General features: G+C 39.9%; 1 protein-coding gene across 1 annotated transcript in view; it reads right to left on the reverse strand.

The window, feature by feature from the left end:
• Positions 1 to 19,673, reverse strand: part of CD44 (CD44 molecule (IN blood group)) — a 49,162-nt gene that overhangs the window by 13,065 nt on the left and 16,424 nt on the right. The window contains exons 2-13 of the mRNA XM_084207273.1: positions 17,443 to 17,608; positions 15,008 to 15,144; positions 13,528 to 13,599; positions 12,654 to 12,896; positions 11,697 to 11,792; positions 8,399 to 8,524; positions 7,625 to 7,747; positions 6,362 to 6,487; positions 5,588 to 5,710; positions 3,799 to 3,903; positions 1,965 to 2,138; positions 268 to 429 (exon numbers count right to left, since the gene is read on the reverse strand). Coding sequence (XP_084063399.1) covers positions 268 to 429; positions 1,965 to 2,138; positions 3,799 to 3,903; positions 5,588 to 5,710; positions 6,362 to 6,487; positions 7,625 to 7,747; positions 8,399 to 8,524; positions 11,697 to 11,792; positions 12,654 to 12,896; positions 13,528 to 13,599; positions 15,008 to 15,144; positions 17,443 to 17,608 — 1,653 coding nt within the window. The remainder of the gene's footprint in view (positions 1 to 267; positions 430 to 1,964; positions 2,139 to 3,798; positions 3,904 to 5,587; positions 5,711 to 6,361; positions 6,488 to 7,624; positions 7,748 to 8,398; positions 8,525 to 11,696; positions 11,793 to 12,653; positions 12,897 to 13,527; positions 13,600 to 15,007; positions 15,145 to 17,442; positions 17,609 to 19,673) is intronic.

Here is a 19,673-nt window from a genome sequence, read left to right on the forward strand (position 1 = left end):
CACTATGGAATGAAAAGCCCTATAAGTGGTGTTGGCAAGTAAAGAACAAATATTTTATAAAACTAAAATTGAAGTTAAAATTGAAATCTTCTGTTTCACCACCATCCAGACAGGGCACAGAGAAAATTAATCACCCTACAGTTTATGAGATTATTTTAAGAGATCAGTAATTACTCCTGTCTACAAGTTCATGGAATATCTTTCCAGGAGAGGCCATCTGAGAGACAGAAGTGATGCAACATAGACAACAGACATTATTACTAGTACCTGTAGTGGAAGAGTCTCTTTCATGATTGCTCTCTCTGGAAGGAGTAACTCTATCCATTACAGCAGGCTCTGTGGCATAATCCTCTCCCCCATCCCAGCGTGGATACACCAGTGGCTCTCGTGCTGAGTCGTTCTGTTTGGCCCCAGGGCTGGGGACCACAGCTGTTATGATGATGGTGAAGCAATTATGAACTCAGTATATAAAGATCCATTTCTCACATTATTCTCCTCTTCAGTTCTTGTCTTTATGACAGGTCCTGATCACATGTCTACTACATTTAATGGCAAAGAGAAGTAAAGTAGATTTGCTTCTCACCCTGGTTTATATTTAGAAAAGCTGCCCACTGTCATCAGTAGGACCAAATCCTTCCTCAAACTGAGCATATGCTTTTCAGAATCAAGGTGTCTTACTGTTTTTCAAAGGTATTTCTCTGAATCTTGCTGTCAGCTTTGTATTGTTGAATATTGCACCAAAATTCACTGATGCAGAATTAAAAACCTCAGACATAAATAACTGCAAGGATATGACCCATCAGTAAGATTTTAATCACATAATTTGAGTATGTTTGCTATATCCAATTTCTTCTCCTCAAAGTTTCACTGTTTCATTAGCTGCAGCATCTCCAGGAAAACACACAAAGAGTAATGCTAGGTCATGGTTCAGGTTTGTGAATGGTGCACACAAGGAGTAAGACAGCAAACAGCTGGAGAATATCTGATCTTGTAGTTAATTAGAAAAACCCCATCCATGTCACCCAGCCTGTAGAATTTTATCACACAATCAAAGCAAAAGAGGACCCAAATTGTGTAAAAAAGCATAAACTTTCCTAGCCCCTTCAACTCAGTAAGGGGGGGAGGAAGCAGGAAATTTGCCACAGTGGGTTACAATTTTAATTGCAATTAGGCCATTATGTATTGCTATAGTGGTGTGGTATAACAGATTATCAGAGACCTGTATTTGATAATCCACAAGAGCAGATGATGACTGTGGTGCATTCACTGTTGGCAGTGCTTAGTACAGGACATGTGTCATTAACTTATAACTTTGGCACGCTCACAGAAACAGAAATTAAAATATATCAATTTTCAGTTACCACCTTTACAGTATAATTTTATCTTTTATATTTCAATTGATTCAACCAATGAAAGAGAGAAGCCTCTCTCTTATTCTACATTATGCTTTGTTTTCTTCCCTTCATATTGCTATAGTTCAAAAGTGGGATGAGCAGACATTTTAGACATTTTTTTTAAGATATAACTGTCATTAACAAAAACTGGGAAAAAAAAATCCCAGGGCCAAGAATGGCTTGCAACAGGGGAGCGAACACAGTTGCCAAAGGAGTGAAAAATGCAGCACACATTACTATTTTTCCATTTAAGCCTTCTCTGTTTCCTTCAGACAAAACCCTGGCAGATAGCTTGTTGAAAGCTTGTGACTGCATGATACACAACACAAAACACAGGAGACAGTTACAGAATTAACCTACTAAAGGTCTTGACATACAAGAAAAATAGAAGAGAAACATCTGGGAAAAGTCTGAAGAACAGACTAATTTAAAAAATAATATCAAAATTGCTGAGGTTTATTCACAGAACCTGTGTTATGGCCTCAGAATGCAAAAATGTTAGTAAAACATCCTAAAACTAAATCTTAAGACAACCCTGAAAATTTACTAAAATGTGTCCTGCAATATTACCTGTAGAAGTTTCCTTTCCAAAATAATTTTCACCTGCAGTAGTAAATTCATGTTCAATACTGGCAGTGGTATTTGCAGGATTTTGTTCTTGACTGATCCCTCCAGAATGAAGGCTGTGTAACAGCGGATGTTGGGTTGATCCTTGATGATTTTCATTTTCACTTGTAACCAGTGCTGGTAAGATTGTGATTGAATCAATAATGATCAAAATACTAAACATCATCATATTATCCTTATCATCACAGTCTACCTAACAAGGGTGTTTGGCTTTTGCGTTTGGCTTTTTCTTGTTGTTGCATATCATGTGAAATGAAAGATGAAAGAAAACAGAAACCCGATCACACAAAAGCATCACCAGGAGCAGCAGAAGATTTAAGTACAGTAGAAAGTATCCCAATGACCAGTGGAAGATAAGATATCCAAGAACCAGAAGAGCTCATAGAAACAACAGCTTGCATCTCTATTTCATATTTATTAATCCAAACTTAACTGTTGAGTTTGTTTGTACTCTGTGTTTTTAAATTAAAACACTGATGAACCTTTTCTTTTGAGTTATCTCAATTGCATAATTACAAAGCTGGCCCTAAGGAAATTGTAATTTCTTCTGAGATTGGATGAATTAAATAAGCAGGTTCATATAAGTAGATAAGCATACTTATTTTGAACTCAACAATAATTAAAGCTCCTACCAATGCAATTAATTAATTGCTTACTCTTTAACTTGCTGTTGTTTACACAGCAGAAGATGCAGTCAGAAATCAGCTGAAGTACCACCACTAAAAGAGATGCTCTAATGAAGGTTTGGAAAAGATACATCAGTAAACCTAAGATAAGCATAAGAACTCAGCTGGAAATATATTTGCCTTAAGTATCAAACATTTCCATGAATGGAATATAAAAGTAAAGCTAAGGTCCTTAATCAGAGCATGCAAAGAATGAGCTGGATGTGTCATACGTGTCATAAGTTACCAGAGAGAGAAACTATGCTATTTCCCAAGAACAGAAAAACTGGAGGAATATTTATCTTCACATTCAGGCAATGACATATTTGTAAAGACAGTGCTCATGCATGTGTAGTTCACTATTTTTAAATTAAACTAAATACATATAGATTGTCTTACAAAAAAAGAGGTAATATTAATCAATGTATGAATACAACTGATCTAACAATACTTCACCACTAAAAGGAAGTTATCACAAAAACCATTTCGGCGTGATTACAGAATCTGTTCTAATGCAAATTGTACAAACTTCTGCTGTTCAAAACAATCTCAGAACCAGAAAAAACCAGAAAAATAGCTTGAGGTTGCATTCTCTAACTTTTGCCTACAGAATTGAACATTTTGGTATCTCAGTTGGCTACTGGCACTAACACTGGTAGCGAAATGTTCACCTCCAGTTCATCTGGAGGTAGTGTATTATCCTTTGTAGGACAATTTATTTATTGGAAACACTAGCTCCCTTTTTTGTCTTTTGTCTTCAGATTTTACAATGGAAATTTTGAAGTGGAAAAAGGAATTTTTTTTCTCAATAAAAGTTACAGTCTGCTCAGATTTATTGCCCACTACTGGCAGGGCAAATTTTGAAATACCAGAGATGCGAAGAGAAGTGGCAAGAAATGAACTTTAGATACATAAGATAGACTTGAAACGACAGATGAATGTTAGAGATGCCACCTTTGAGGGCTCTAGTACAAATAATCTAAAGGTAATGCACTGAACTGATGAACTGAGGCTAATGGTGTGGGAATTACAAACAACTGCACCCTGAGTGTCATACTTCACTGAATTATATCAGAAATCTGAGTATTATCGGAAATGTTTGATTGCTTTACCCCTGCTAGCAGAGCTAGGATACTGCTCCTCTTCATCTGTAAAGGTGGGGTTCCAATGGCCTTGTGTGGTGACTTCCAGAAGTGTTTCGTGTTGTGAGTCCACAGCTGTTGGGACAATGGAGGATTCAATGCTGACAATGCTCTAAATCTGCTGTCCTTGTGATGGAAAATTGAACTTCTTTCATAGCCTAGCTGTAGTCTCTTTACTCTTCTTATCAAATCCCTTCACATCAAAGCAGTTGCTCTTTTCTTTGCATTCGACAGATGCAAAGCTTCCCAAGAAAAATGGGAAAAACAAGCAGCAGAAGAACAATGTACAGTAGAAGCAATGCAAAACCATTAGAGCAGTTGTAGGAATTTAAGCTCATGTTTTAAGAATGATGCTGGACCTAAGGAACATGGCAGGTATCTCAATACACATAAAACATGCTTGCTAAGTACCCAAGAAGTACTCAAGAAGTACCATGTTAGAATATCCACCACTGAGCAAAAAAAGTGACGGTCAGCAAAACCATGAGAGCCCCTTGACAAGCACCAGGAAGCCAATATTAGTCAAGAAATTTATAATACAATTAAAAAGATCAAACAGAACTTCTACAAGAGTCTGTGACCAGAGACTGGATAGACTTTCACCCATGGATCATGCAGACACCTCTAGGCTGTCAAAGGTAGGGAATGCAGTACACCTGTGGGACAAGCTACCAATGCAGAGTCCCAAAGATAAATAAACACCAAAACTATCCAAAGCATAGGAAGAAACATAAGAAATCCCAAAGCAAGATGAATTCCTGATTTTGCATTTTCTACTGAAAATGGAAACCACTGCTGAAAAAATGCAAATACTGCACTATCTTCAAAAAAATAAAAGACTAATGAACAGTGACTGCTGATTAAATAAGAGCACAGACAACAGACACATTAAGATGTACTTAAATTAAATAAAATTACAGAAATAGAACAGATTCATCTCTTTGTACAAGTAAGAGCATTAGAGTATAGTCATGAACAGCAACATCTATGCTAAAAAAACCCCCAGGCCTGGGCCCATCCCCTGGTCATAAAGACAAGTAGCAGTTTGTGCACTTCAGTGACACACAGCATTTAGCTTTGACCTTCATATGTAATGTTTTTCTGGTTTTCAGACATAATTATTTCACCTATGGACGGCTTTTGAATTAAAGAAGAGTTCTCAGATGATCACTGTAGAACTATTCATATGAGGAAAATAGGGCTATTTATTAAAATATCTCAGTGGTAATACTGGATGATGCCTAGACATCTGAGGTCACAAAACAAATGAGATGATGTTAGAGGACTGCATGTGTGCATAAGGTAGCAAACACAAGACTTGTTGTGTATTGTTGACAGATCCCAATGAAAAAGGGACTTAGGGTTTGGCCTTTCCAAATTGTTCCTGAGCATCTTCAACAGAGAGGAAGTCTGCTACTTAATAGAGGTATATTATATATACCACGAACTAGAATTATTTTAGCACATAAATAATTAGTAGAAGGAAAGATAAACTTTTTTTTTTTGAAAACCATGAGTAAATGCAAACATTTGAACAAACATGAAACTGAGATACTAATATTAAGTAGTGAAAGAATGGACATTTTATGCTAGGAACCTGAGATAATTTTCCAGTCACAAAAGAGGTATTTCTGAAGGGAACAGCTGATGAAGAGATCATCCAATTTTCACAAAATATATGTGTGACAAAAAAGTAGGAGAATCAGGCAAGACAGGAAAATGGGAAAGAAACAATCCAAAGACACCAGAAGTTCCTTACTCGTACTCGGAGCAGTCTCGTCCTTGGCCACACTCCTGCCCCAGCCTGGAAACATTGTGGGATACACAATCTCCTCAGAAGAGTCCTCATCATCTGAATCACTGCCACTGGAGGTCACACCTGCTGTGATGATGTTAAATCTGCCATGAAGCCCCAACCCACAAGGCCTTCTGCTGGTGGCACTTCAGCTTTCCTGCCTCCCAAACTCACAGCCTTACAATCACAGAGGAGAATTTACAGCCCCCTGCTTCCACAGCTGCTCCTGGCCTTTTCACTCACAAGGGGTTCTCCCCTCTGCCATGGTCCTGCTGAAGCTGCCCCTCCACAGCTCTTGGATACATTTGGGGACCCTTTCCATGCTCACAGCTTATAGCAGGTAGAGCAGAGCACTGGCTTGGAAAACCTTTCCTTCCTCTCCCTTACAAGTCCTTCTCATTGGAACAGCCTGCTCCTAAACTGCTTCCAAACAGGAAGAAAGACAGCCCCAGGTGCAAGCTTTACACAAGGACTCCCACACTCCTCCCTTTCAGAAGGGCAGAATGGCTCCATGGCACATGGACAGTGTGCACAGCTGCTCTATTGCCACCACGTCCACAGTCTGGGACAGGGAGCCTGGGACTTTGCTTCTCCTACTTCCAGTGTGGTGCAATGATCAGCAGTGAGAAATGCCACACGTCCATCCCCCTTTCCACTGAGAGTCTGTGCACCTTGCAGCCCTGCTCTCTGGTAATTCAGCCCCTAATCCAAGCAGCCTCTGAGCATGGCATTCTTTACCCCTGGTTGCTGGCGTGGGTTCTTGCGTCTTCTCTGCAGGGTTCGACCACCACCAGTTGTCTGGGAACGGATTCCACCAAGCTTGGCTGGTGGTTTTCTCCAGGTTGTCCTGATGAGGCCCTGGAGCTGTCAGGACATGGCTCATGTAACCAAGATCTTGTCATTACTTCTTGAGAAGCAGCTGTTCCTCCAGCAAAGTCCAGTCCACCAGCAGCAGCACCTTGAGCACGCTCATGCCCAGAGATGGGGGTGAGAGCAGGGCGAATGTATGAACCCGTGGGGTCATTACATTCCTCCAATGCCAAGCCAGATGCAAGCATCTCTGGCAGTCCCAGGAAGGAGCATGCTCCCTTGAGGGCAGCCACCAAAAAGCCCTGGGGGGCTTTTCACCCCTCCACGTTCCATAAGGTTAATGAGCTCCTCACAGGCTCTGACAGCAGGAGAGAGTAGATAGTCTTTGAAATAGAGCCCAGAATGAGGAACATCCACCAAGACGACATAAAATCACTTACAAAACATGAAAGAAGTACCCATGATAGGCAAAAGGGATACCCAGAGATAAGCACACCCAGAGAAGCAAACTGGTCTTCTGTGACAAGCCCATGAAGCCAATGCTGCCAAGGACCTGAGCTCAGAACCGAGGCCATTCCTCCCAAAAGACTCATGCAATCCCCTTGACCTGATGCTGGCAGCTAAATGCACACCAGAAACACCTTTCAGACTAGGCATCAGTACAGCATGGAGAGATAGGAGCAGCTTTACTTCTATCCTGTTACCAATGCACATCCTATCCTCAGAACATAGTATATCAAATAGCAGGCTACCTAGATTTATGCCCAGTATTTACAGATGGAAAGAGATTTCTGCTTAGAAAAACTGCAGGAATCTACAGGCTTTTCATGTACCATGCTGGGCAAGTGAACTGATTGTTGGCAGATAAAGAGAAATAATCATGCCACTTTGAGGAGGTTGGGAATTCCCTCCAAATGAAATCAGTTCTTGACTCACAAGAAGTCACAAGAAAAATCCACAAGTCAAATGAAAAGGAAGACAACAATTCAGGAAACAAGAGAAGGTGGTGCTTATAACTATATGGAACCCAAACGTACTAAACTGTGCATTTTTACATCATGGGAGATGTGTTTGAAAAAGAGCTGATGGGATCATCCAATTTTCAAACAATATATGTGCACCTAAGGAGGAGGAGTACCAGGTAAGACAGGATAAAGAACAAACCAACCAACAACACCAGAAGTTCCTTACTCGTACTCGGAGCAGTCTCGTCCTTGGCCACACTCCTGCCCCAGCCTGGAAACATTGTGGGATACACAATCTCCTCAGAAGAGTCTTCATCATCTGAATCACTGCCACTGGAGGTCACACCTGCTGTGATGATGTTAAATCTGCCATGAAGCCCTAACCCACAAGGCCTTCTGCTGGTGGCACTTCAGCTTTCCTGCCTCCCAAAATCACAGCCTTACAATCACAGAGGAGAATTTACAGCCCCGTGCTTCCACAGCTGCTCCTGTTCTTTTCACTCACAAGGGGTTCTCCCCTCTGCCGTGGCCCTGCTGAAGCTGCCCTTCCACAGCTCTTGGATACATTTGTGGACCATTTCCATGCTCACAGCATATAGCAGGCAGAGCAGAGCACTGGCTTGGAAACCCTTTCCTTCCTCTCCCCTGCAAGTCCTTCTCATGGGAACAGCCTGCTCCTAAACTGCTTCCAAACAGGAAGAAAGACAGCCCCAGGTGCATGCTTTACACAAGGACTCCCACACTCCTCCCTTTCAGACGGGCAGAATGGCTCCATGGAACATGGACAGTGTGCACAGCTGCTCTATTGCCACCACGTCCACAGTCTGGGACAGGGAGCCTGGGACTTTGCTTCTCCTACTTTGAGTGTGGTGCAATGAATAGCAGTGAGAAATGCCACACATCCATCCCCCTTTCCACTGAGAGTCTGTGCACCTTGCAGCCCTGCTCCCTGGTAATTCAGCCCCTAATCCAAGCAGCCTCTGAGCATGGCATTCTTTACCCCTGGTTGCTGGCGTGGGTTCTTGCGTCTTCTCTCCAGGATTCGACCACAACCAGTTGTCTGGGAACGGATTCCACCAAGCCTGGGTGGTGGTTTTCTCCAGGTTGTCCTGATGAGGCCCTGGAGCTGTCAGGACATGGCTCATGTAACCAAGATCTTGGCATTACTTCTTGAGAAGCAGCTGTTCCTCCAGCAAAGTCCAGTCCACCAGCAGCAGCAGCACCTTGAGCACGCTCATGCCCAGAGATGGGGGTGAGAGCAGGGCGAATGTATGAACCCGTGGGGTCATTACATCCCTCCAATGCCAAGCCAGATGCAAGCACCTCTGGCAGTCCCAGGAAGGAGCATGCTCCCTTGAGAGCAGCCACCAAAAAGCCCTGGGGGGCTTTTCACCCCTCCACGTTCCATAAGGTTAATGAGCTCCTCACAGGCTCTGACAGCAGGAGAGAGTAGATAGTCTTTGAAATAGAGCCCAGAATGAGGAACATCCACCAAGACAACCAAAAACCAAAATATGAAAGAAGTATCCACAAAGCCAATGCAGCCAAGAACCTGAGCTCAGAACTGAGGACCTTCAAAGGGCACATGCACTCCCCTTGTCTTGACACTGGCCGCTAATTTTACAGCACGACCATTTTCCAGGTAGGCATTAGCATATCACAGGGAGAGAGGCGCAGCTTTAGTCCTATCATATTACCAATCCACAACATTTCCTCAGAACACAGTTTATCAAATATTAAATTCTACAGGTTTGTGATAGATATTTCTGAATGGAAAGATGTTTCTGCTTCAAAAAATTACAGGAATCTACAGGTTTTTCTTCCACTGTGCATCCAAATAGGTATTGGTATGCAAAAAGATATAAATGAGTAGGAAAAAAAATCAGTCAGTTACTGTTCATGTAGGTAGCTCATTAATTAATAAGAGTGCTACATCTGAGTCATGGCACACCTAAAGCTGAATCATAATTTGCTATTAACAAATTGTAAAACCTGTTTGGGCAAGGAGAGAAAGTCAATGGTAAAGTGTTGATGTTGTATTAATCTGGCCCGTTAACTTGATGGAGCATACCACCAGTGATGTCCAAATCCAGAGAAAAAATGAATGTGTATCATCTGAAGAACAAGGAGCTGTGCAAATTGCTCATTTGAAATCATTGCACAGAATTCTTTAGATTAGGCTAGATATCTTAAAAAAAAAAAATTAAAACTTTACAAATTAATTCTAGTACAGTGGAGAGCCACCAATTTTGTTTCTCATTTTAATACACTACAGAATTAGAAAGATAGATAGATTTTCAGCCATCTATCTGAAGATATATGACAAATACTTTTATTTACTTATTTCTTAATTTTCTACTTCACTGTCTGTGGGATTTTTCTCTGGGAGATTAAATTATGGCCAGGATATTCCACTGAGGCTGCTATACAAACTAAGTAACAGATATTGGCACATGGCTTTATTCCTTCTTTGTTGGGCTGCTCTCCATGTCACTTTCTGTGCTACTGAACATTTGATGACTTTTTAGAGAGATGCACAGGTCATACTTTATGTCTTTCTAAAAGGAATGCTAGGTTACTGATTCATTTATAATGCAGTAAAAATAAAGTAAATGAGTTAAACACTTCTGTGTTAAAGTAAGGTTGCTGGGTAACAGCCAAAGCTCTCAGAAAAGCCCAGGAGCATTACTTTCATAATATTTTTTTTTTCTCCAGAGAACCAGTTTATCAATCCTAACCCTGTAAACAAACATGCCAATGCTATCACTTCTGTGATACACATTTCTCATTCTTGACACATTTTATCACAGTGCTCTATAGTTTCTTTGATCCTTTCAGATGTTAAACATCTCCAGTTTTCCCTCTGTAAAACAGTCTTGCCCATGAGACACAACTGCTAGCAAGAGGAAGGGACATACATATTTAGGACCAATACATTTGATAACCAAGTATTAAAATGAAAACAGAAAGCTTTCCTGTACAGAAACAACACACAGGTTTTTGCAGTGGGTACAGAAACACCAGCACAAGGAAACATTAAGTCACGTGTGCACACAAAAGCAAACATATAGGAAGGAAAAATCACCACCACAGTCAACCAAACTCCCCACTATTACCAGGTGGGATTTTCTGAAAACTCCCCCCTTACAGGCAACATTTTGTAACAAAAGCTTTCACTGGAAACAAGCACGAGAAAATTCTCTCCTTTTTTTAAAGGTTGGGGGCAAAATCAACCTGATATTCCTTTTTCTATCTACATACTTATAGGGTGTTACTAATCTCCACGTCTTCTGAGAAAAGATGTTTAATAATTTATGTATTTTAGCAAAGCTTTTGCTAACCGTAATGCATACAATCCTTCTTCCTCTAAATACAGTGACAAGGGCACCATTTCTCCAAGTCACTCAGACCATTTGACCAACTATCAGCAACCAACAGACAATCAAGCAGCATGGATTCCCCTGATGGGGAAAAAAAATTTAAAAAGCCAGTGGGAAGAAACTTTCATTTCTATCAGTTTGATCTTTACTACAACAAGCCTCTGTAGATTTCCTCTGTATAATTAAAATGTTCTCCCTTTAGGTTTACTATATTTTCTGAGGCAAAGATCTTTATCACTCTAACCATAAGAACTAGTGTGAACATATGTACATTATTTCCACTTTAAAATGTGGAAGAGGACTTCAAAAGCTTTTTATTTATTGTAGCTGCTGTGCGCTACATATTTGATAAAAACATCACAAGCAGTTTTTCCAACTCAGTAAAGCAATTTAAGGACAAAGAAGACAAGATGGCTACAGTTCTTTTGGGTCCTCAAAGACTGTGGAGTCACCACAGACCCCAATTTTTTCTTAAGCATATTGCCAACAGCAAGGATGAAATTCGTTTTTTCAGTACACAAATGGCTTGGTAGTTGGAGCTAACATAGAAAACACTACCTTGGTTAGCAAGGCCATGGTTTTTGACATGGATTATCTACATTCACAGCCACAAAGGTTGTACTAATTTGTGATTCCTCATAAAGTGATAAACCAGCTGTGAGAAACCCAAAACAGCAGTCTTTCTGAGCTTAGGTACAAGCATTGCAGCAAACATACTGTAAATGATTTTGCCCCCCTTGTCTCAGAGAGTGAAGCTCATTTCCCACTGAACCAGTCTAGAAAGTAGTCTATTTCAATGTCTTTCCAATTTTTGAGGTGTTGTATACTTCACCACTTACCAGAAGGCCCCTCTGGAAGAAGAAAGCAGTTTTAATGTGATCTATGTGTAATGTATTTATTATGAAACATAAATCTTACTGGTACTTGGAGGATATTGTCCGTCATCTCCTTCATGGAAATCACCAGCCACTGTCCCAAAAGAGATGTCAGGGGATAAAGATGGAAATCCATCATCTGTATGGTGATGGATAAACCATTACTATTCCATAAGCTCAGTTGCAATACAGTACTCATAAGTTCATCAACTATTCCACCCTGCAAGCTTCATTCCTTCATTTACTGGTCCAAGGGAGAAGAAAGATGCAGACCCCACAGAAGCTTATCTCACTAACACAGTAAGGATATCAGCCAAAACAGATCATTTGAAGAGGAAATGTATTACTGTGATAATGGACATTCTGGCATTGATCTGTTTATGTGATACAAGACCTCATTGTACCTGTGCAACATGAGGACAGGGATTCTAGAGCAATGAGTGAAGTTATTAATATTCCTCTCTGCTGAGATATATTCTGAGGTTTAGTCCAAAAATCTAGACTATGCATGCAAGCAGAGGTGGTAACAGTTGTAACAGCAACCACCAGAAATATACTGCACACACCCTGGGGAATGTGGGGAATGTTTCTGATCCTAGTTCCTTAGCAAGTCAATCTTAGGATTTACCTTTCATGGTGCTAGCTACATGTCAAAACAAGCATAACATGCCATGAGTACACCACCAATGAAAAGTAATTTTATAATCCTAATGCTCTTGTTTTTTTTTAAATTAATTTCGGTATGTATTGAGGATAGTGATGCAAAATACTGGTATCCTTCACTGGTAATTTGATAAAAAGCCTGTAGTCACACAGTAAGCTTTACTGTACTTAGAGGATGACTTGTACTCCTAATGTTCAATGGGAGCAAGTCTTTCAGACCTCTGATAATTTCAGTCACATGAGCAACATAAAAATATTAAATAAAATAAGTAGAAAAGAACACAGCATTTGTATTTGGCAGGGCCCCATGAAATTAGTGCCAACCTACTGTCCTTACCATAGTCTTTTCCAGTAATTCCTTTTTCACCTCCTCCAAAAGAATGATCTGGCAGCTGTGAGACCGGAGTAGGACTACCATCATATGAGGGGCTGGACCTGCTGATGGAGGCATCTATGGGAGCTGTCTCATGAGCTGATCCACTCCCTGCATTTTCATCATCCACCCCGGAGGTGGAGGACTCTCCGCCGGTGTGCCGCGTGCCGTCCGCGTTATAGCGGGAGCCGTCTGCGTTGTCAATGACTGCGGAAACGGAATGAAACAAATTCATGTCAAGGAGCTGCACAGCTATAAGAAAGTGTCATGCCTAGGGATTGACACCAGTTCACCCGTTTTTGCCCTCCTGTGTAACCTAGATAATACATCACTAAAATATGTCTAATGCATATATGCCGATTTATGTATTTTTTTGCATTTGTAGGGCCCGACTCGCATCACTTATTTTTTATCAAACTACTTGATTTTAACATAATTTCTTGGTATTTGTAAAGTCAATCAGAATTTAGAGTTGGAAGATACAATTTATTATGAGCTTTTTTTCAGCTTCCAGCAGCTTTTCTAACAGCTCAAATCAGATGTATGATGGTTGCAGTCTTAAGCAAATTCCTTTATGTCAAAGGGATGTTAGCAGCTCTGAGGTGCCAAAAATGTCAAATACCTATATAAAAACTGTTTGGTACCCTGAAATAAACCAAACTCCATAGGCTTTAGGGGAAGACACGTGACTAGTTGCTTTAATTTCTACTGAACATCTCTTAGCTTCTTTTTCTTATGTTTTGCTTGCTTTTTTAATATTACTGATTGTTTATGTAAAAATAAGATAACCAGTTGCTAAACATTGAGCAAGTGCATGTCTTTCTAATCAGTACAGTACCTGTTTCATCCTGATTACTGAGTAAGGAAGTATCTATTTTTACAACTGGCTCACATGATTTTTCCTCTGTTTCTGTGAAAGAAGGAAAATAAAAAGTATTAATTTGAAAAAACTGGATTAAAAAATCACGTGTATGCCTATATCAATTATACATAGTGACAAAACATCAGCTTCAGATGAGGAGGGCTGAAAACAAATTTCCAAACAAATGTTTGGATGTACCACCACTGATGTACCACCTTCCCAGGTGGGGCACTTCAAGATTGTTGCGTCAGCTAACAACGAGACTCTCCATTTCCATAACCATTCCAGAAGATGTCTGCAATCAATGCCAGTTAAAACAGCCTCATGGCACAGTTTCAATGCAGTCAGACCCACTGTCATTGTGGCAGTGGCAGCTCTAAACTTTTTTAGCTGGCAAGACTCCGTCCCCTCCACGGAGGGCTCGGCAGAGGCAGCGTGTGCCCTGCTCTGGTGAGCACTGCTGCTCCCGTGGGCTGAAGTGCCCCCCTTGGGGCTCTGTACCTGCTCATACTGCTGAGAGGGAGCAATACTTGGGAGCAGTTATAAAGATCTGGAGGGGATGGATATCACCATTGTAGTCATCTGTGAGTGACAGGCAATGGCAACTCACATGATACCATGCCAATGCAGAGATTTTTAATTATATCACTACCAAGAACAAAATAAAAAAAAATCACTGTGTTCAAATCAACGATGAACTTTTCCTACAACTTTCTGTAAGAACTCTCTGCTTCAACTACAAATGTCACAATCTACTGAAATTCAAGATCCTTGAGGTTGGTTTAGATTTTATTTTCAAACAGAGTGTCACAAACTGTATACACATATATTGTCACAAACTGTATACACTTTCCTAATAATTTGCTATAATATCTCCAACTATTAAAAAGTTTAAAACCTTAGATGAAAATGATCTGCTGCTGGCACATGTTGCTGTCCAGCTGCCTCATATCTAAATGGAGATTTGCCTGAGCAAATACTGAATGAGTCTGCAAATGGGAGCAGCAGCCACGTCCGTGGGCTGGGATGGCCATCGCAGGCTTTGGAGCTGCTGCAGGTGGCAGCCACTCCCAAAACACAACAAACTGCTCTTGGCTGTAAAGCTCATGTCTGCATGAACAGAAGAGCTGAATGCAGTGGCTGACAACAGTTATGCCTTTCAGATTCACTGCTGCAGTGGTTCACTTCACTAAGCAGTTATAATGAACTGTTCTGAAGCTGCAGAGTTTGTCCCCAGGCCAGAAATATGATTTAGTTCCAAACACACTGATAACAAAATTGTCACTGCTGACATGACAGATACATTTCTAGAGGCTGACAAAATGTATTTCTTCTCAGCTGAAAACCAGGCTATGTTTATTATATAAACCCTCATCCCAGTACCTTAAATAGGAGATTACATATGTTATTTTTAGCTAATCTGTTTCTAAAATGCATCATAAAATCATCTCCTTACCTGTTGCATTGTAACAGTATGCATCATACCGAGCAGATGTATTTGCTGAAAGTTTGTAAATGCCAGTGTTATTTGCTGCACAAAGATGATAAGGATTGATCCGTGGGATAACAATATGCCCCACCACGAAACCATACCTGTGAAGAACAGAGGTAAATAAACCATATTACTTACTATAGCAGATGTCAACTCAAACATTAAGAAACCATTATTTTTTTAAAGGTGCATGCATTTATTCATACCGTTTTGCTGCTTTTTTGTTTCTTTTTCATTTGAGTGCTCCTTTCTCACGTGCAGCTACATCAGTCTCCCATCACTCAACATCATTTTGTGTTTAATTTTTAGACCTAAACCCATTTAAATTAAATATGCATCTAATTAGCTAGCTAGGGTGATCAGTTCCAGAGCATGGGAATGAAAGGGGGGGAGGTGAGTGCACTTTTTGTTCAGTGTGATTTTGTATTACCTGACACTAAATTCCCATTCTTTGGGATTCACATTTTCATTGCTTTGACATAACACACAGAAACATTTCACACAGAAATGTTGAGGGCTCAAGTTACAGTACCTGAGAAAGTTTAAAGAATGATTGCAATACACATCATTATCTGCCAAAACTGATGGCCTAGTAAAAAATTCAAATACAAGAATCATTCATCCACAAATTCTTACTGTATCTTTCACTTGAACAGTGTGATTATTGTGCACAGAGCTCACATAATTCAGTGAAAACTGTGGTTACATAAGGTACAATACATGATTACTGTTTTGCAATCCTGTAACACCTGATTGACTTCAATGTATTTAACTGGAGATGTGATGGAATGGTAACAAGAACTGGAGTTTGGTTTGGGTTTTGCTTTACTTCTTGAGAGGAATCATTTATCAGGGAGGAGTAAATGTCACAGCTTTGCAGTTTTTTATCTAGGAACATCATTGGAGTTTCACATCTAATGGGCAGATACATGCAATTCTGAAACTCTTGTAGGTGGAATTATAAATTACTCACACTCCCAACTAAGCTTATAATGCTGACACTTTACAAACCAATATTGACCTAATTGTGTTATGTTCTGTTGATTCATCTTATTCACACATATTTGGATGGTTATATGCAGCATATTTTCCCTCTCCTAATCACATTTAATAAGAGCTAAAGCTTACTGACAAAGAATATTTCTAGCACAAGATCAACAAATGAAAGTAACAGGGTGGGAGGGTTGGCCAGAAGGAAGGGAGGAAGAAATGCTATCTACATGGCTTACATGTCCAAATCTGTCCTCTGGCAAATTGTGAATTAGGGAATTGTAACATTAATTAAAAATTACATCTTCCCCTGGGGAAAAAAACCCAACTTCTTTCAATTGCCTTCATATTTTCACTTTAGAAAATACCATCCATAGTTTAGAATACTCCCAATTGCTTGCATGGAAATCTCTACCAATACACGTTATTTAGGATGAGAGGCTGGACACGAGCCAGCAGTGCCTGCTTGCACCCAGAGAGCCAAACACATCCTGGGCTGTGCCCCAGGCAGCAGGGGCAGCATGCCAAGGGAGGAGATTCCCCCTCTCTGCTCTGTTTTCCTGAGACCCCACCTGAAGTGCTGTGTCCAGCTCTGGGGTCCCCATCACAAGAAGGACATGGACCTATTGGAGTCCAGAGGAGGGTCATGAAGGTGGTCAGAGGGATGAAGCACCTCTGCTATGAGGAAACACTGAGAAAATTGTGATTGTTCAGCCTCACATATTTTTATTCACTTATTTTTTTTGAATTAAAAGTTTTCTGTAACTTCTCGTCCCTAGATCTAGTTATTTTTTGAGAAACTAGGGAGTCTGTATCATCCACATTTGTTGCCCTATACATCATTAATTACAGCAGTAATTAGGTCACTTGACAACGTGATTTTGGGATTTTTAATAACTACTTTAGCTTTCATCTGAAACATCTCTATTCACAGATTACAAGAACACACTAGTACTGGGGCCATTTTTTCACTGAGATGTCAAGAGTTCACCCCTCACAGTACCACCTGTTGCTTTTTACTGTTCCTTGGCAAGACTGAGTTCCATACACTTCACACACCATCCTCAGCCTTTGACCTCACACTGGGTCTTTACTTTCCACATACTTATGCTACCAATTGTTCAGTGACACATTAGGATCTGAACATCTTCCTAATTAGCTTATTATGCTGTCAATCTTTTTTTATCTCTATATTTTATCTGTGTGAGGTTGTGATTTCTTTAAAAAAATAAATGGTAAAAACTACATGCATCAAGGACTTATTACTGGACTCAGAGCAAACATACACATGCACAAAGATGTTTTGTTCATTATAACTTATTCAGCTAACCATAGCATCTACAATAAGCCAAATGTAGTTACAACACCAGTGGTGTCATGATATACTATGTTTTCAAGAGTTTCTTTACCTGCAAGTTTCAAATCCAAGCTCATGAGCTTTCTTCAGCTGCTCTAGTGTTGCCAAGGTACTGTTGAGAGCTCTGCAGAGTTCAACTGCTTCAGATCGTGTGAGACTGTAGCGACCATTTTTTTCAACATGAAAAACTCCTCCATATCTGCAACTTACATTGAATTCTGTCATCAAAAGAAAAGAAAGAGAATGGTTAAAAATGTGTACCTAATGCTTCACTGAAGACCTGGAAATTATTTATTTTCAAGTACAATGCTTTCAAAGCAAACCCACAAGAAGTAACAGGTACCAATTCATTCAGAAAAAGTGCTGCTACTTTCCATCACCTTTTTCATACTTTCACTCTTTGGGCTGAGGCACGAGCCAAATCTCCAGCCTTCCCAAAAACAGCAATACAACATGTTTTTGTAGGGTATCTAGGACAATTAACGTACCATTAACACTAATGTGCAGAAGAAAGGGTTAATAATAATAATATCAATACAAAAGAGAATAATGGTGTGCGTAGAGAGAAACGGGGAAACAGCAGGACACTTCAAAGCAATGTCAATTAATTTTGCTTCTCCCCCACCTTTCCCTCAACAGAAAAAAAGCAGTTGCAACTCCAGACAAGAATGACAACTGCGAAGCACACTTCATAGCAGTAGCTATTATTTCCAGTGCAAAGAGGAGCATGACTCATTTTTATCTTAATTTTAATGGAAGTTCCATGTGCAAGAAAGGGAAAAATAGACCAGTCTTCTCCAATATTAAAAGGGTGTGTCCTTACTGCCTATTTGAAAAAAAAAAAAGATGACATATAAAAACTGTTTTTCTAAAAGACACGAAATGCAATTCATGCACATTCGCATTGACACATAATAAATAATGAGCAAAACAATGAGTTATAAATAACTTTCCTAAAGTGATTTTTGCTTGACAGTCTATTTTGTTCTATAGCATAAATGTGAAAGCAAATTATAGTATTCAAGACATGCACTCTTTCTTTATTTGCTTTTGTTCATTCATAAATCAATGTTATTCTGTGTACAGGGTATCTACTCAGTGTAAACCTCAAGGAACTTTCTTTTCCATAGCTCACAGGAAACACTCAAGGAGATAAAATACCAGATTAAAGGCAAGCTGGGTCATGCATGAGAGGACAACCACTATTCACAGCATAGGCAGGAGTCCAATAGTATGGATGCTTGCTCGTCCAAAGGAGCTCAAAAGCTGTGCATCCAATCTTGAATGCTTGCACCATAGGCAACAGAATTAATCATTATCATTACTTGGAGAGCCTTCCCACAAAATGAACGGGAAAAAAAAACTCTTCTCCAACAATTCTACCTTCCCCAGTATATTGGCTGACCAAAAAAAAAAATTAATTTAGACAAAATCAATTAGTATTTCCGAGCTAACAGTCTTGCTGATTATAGTTCTTTGTATTTTTAATATTTTGTTGTCATATGTCATTAAAAAACTTATGGCCCTTCTGCCACTCCTTGACTACTGCTAGGATGGAGCTGCTCTCACATCTGCCATGCAAGCGACTTCTACTTTGGCTCCAAAATATTTCATATTCAAAGCCTGAAAGTGTCTTGGAAGTTGTCCAGGCAGTAGATGTATTAAGCATAAATGACCTAGACAAGAAAAAAATTTCTCTTTAGTTTTCCTTTCTTGATTCTCTCTTCGTAAAACATACTCTGTGAGGCCCAAGACTTAATGTTAAATATAGGGATAAGATCATAAAGTTGTACTTGAGTACTTTAAAGTAACATGCTCAGTGATTTTGGAGATAAATTTTCTTGCAGCATCAACATCTTTCCTGATAATTTTAGGCTAATTTCTGAAAAGTTTTTACTGCGAAAGCAGATAGCACATACACTTGCTTTGGGTTCCATTTGATTGCAGTTAATCCTAGATTCACTGAATTATAAAGTGAAGTTTGCTTTTGTTTAGAGTGAGTTGATTTAGCTATCATCAAACCTCAGCCTATTCCTGGTTTTAAACACTACAATTTTTCCTCCATTACCGCTCTGATATTCACCCATAGTCAGAATTCCACTTAGAGAGTCAATTACTTAGAGTTCTGCTGTTAAAAAAATAGGCTCACTTACACAGATAGGCTTAATGGAACTACACATGGGCTGCATGCCCACACATGTGTACATTTTCCATGGAAATGCTCAGCCTGAGTAGACCCTGCGCAGCAGGACACTGCTGGGAAGTTCCAGGCTGACTGCACGT

This window comes from Fringilla coelebs (genome assembly GCF_963513975.1).
Source record: "Fringilla coelebs genome assembly, chromosome: 6".
Lineage (NCBI taxonomy): Eukaryota > Metazoa > Chordata > Aves > Passeriformes > Fringillidae > Fringilla > Fringilla coelebs.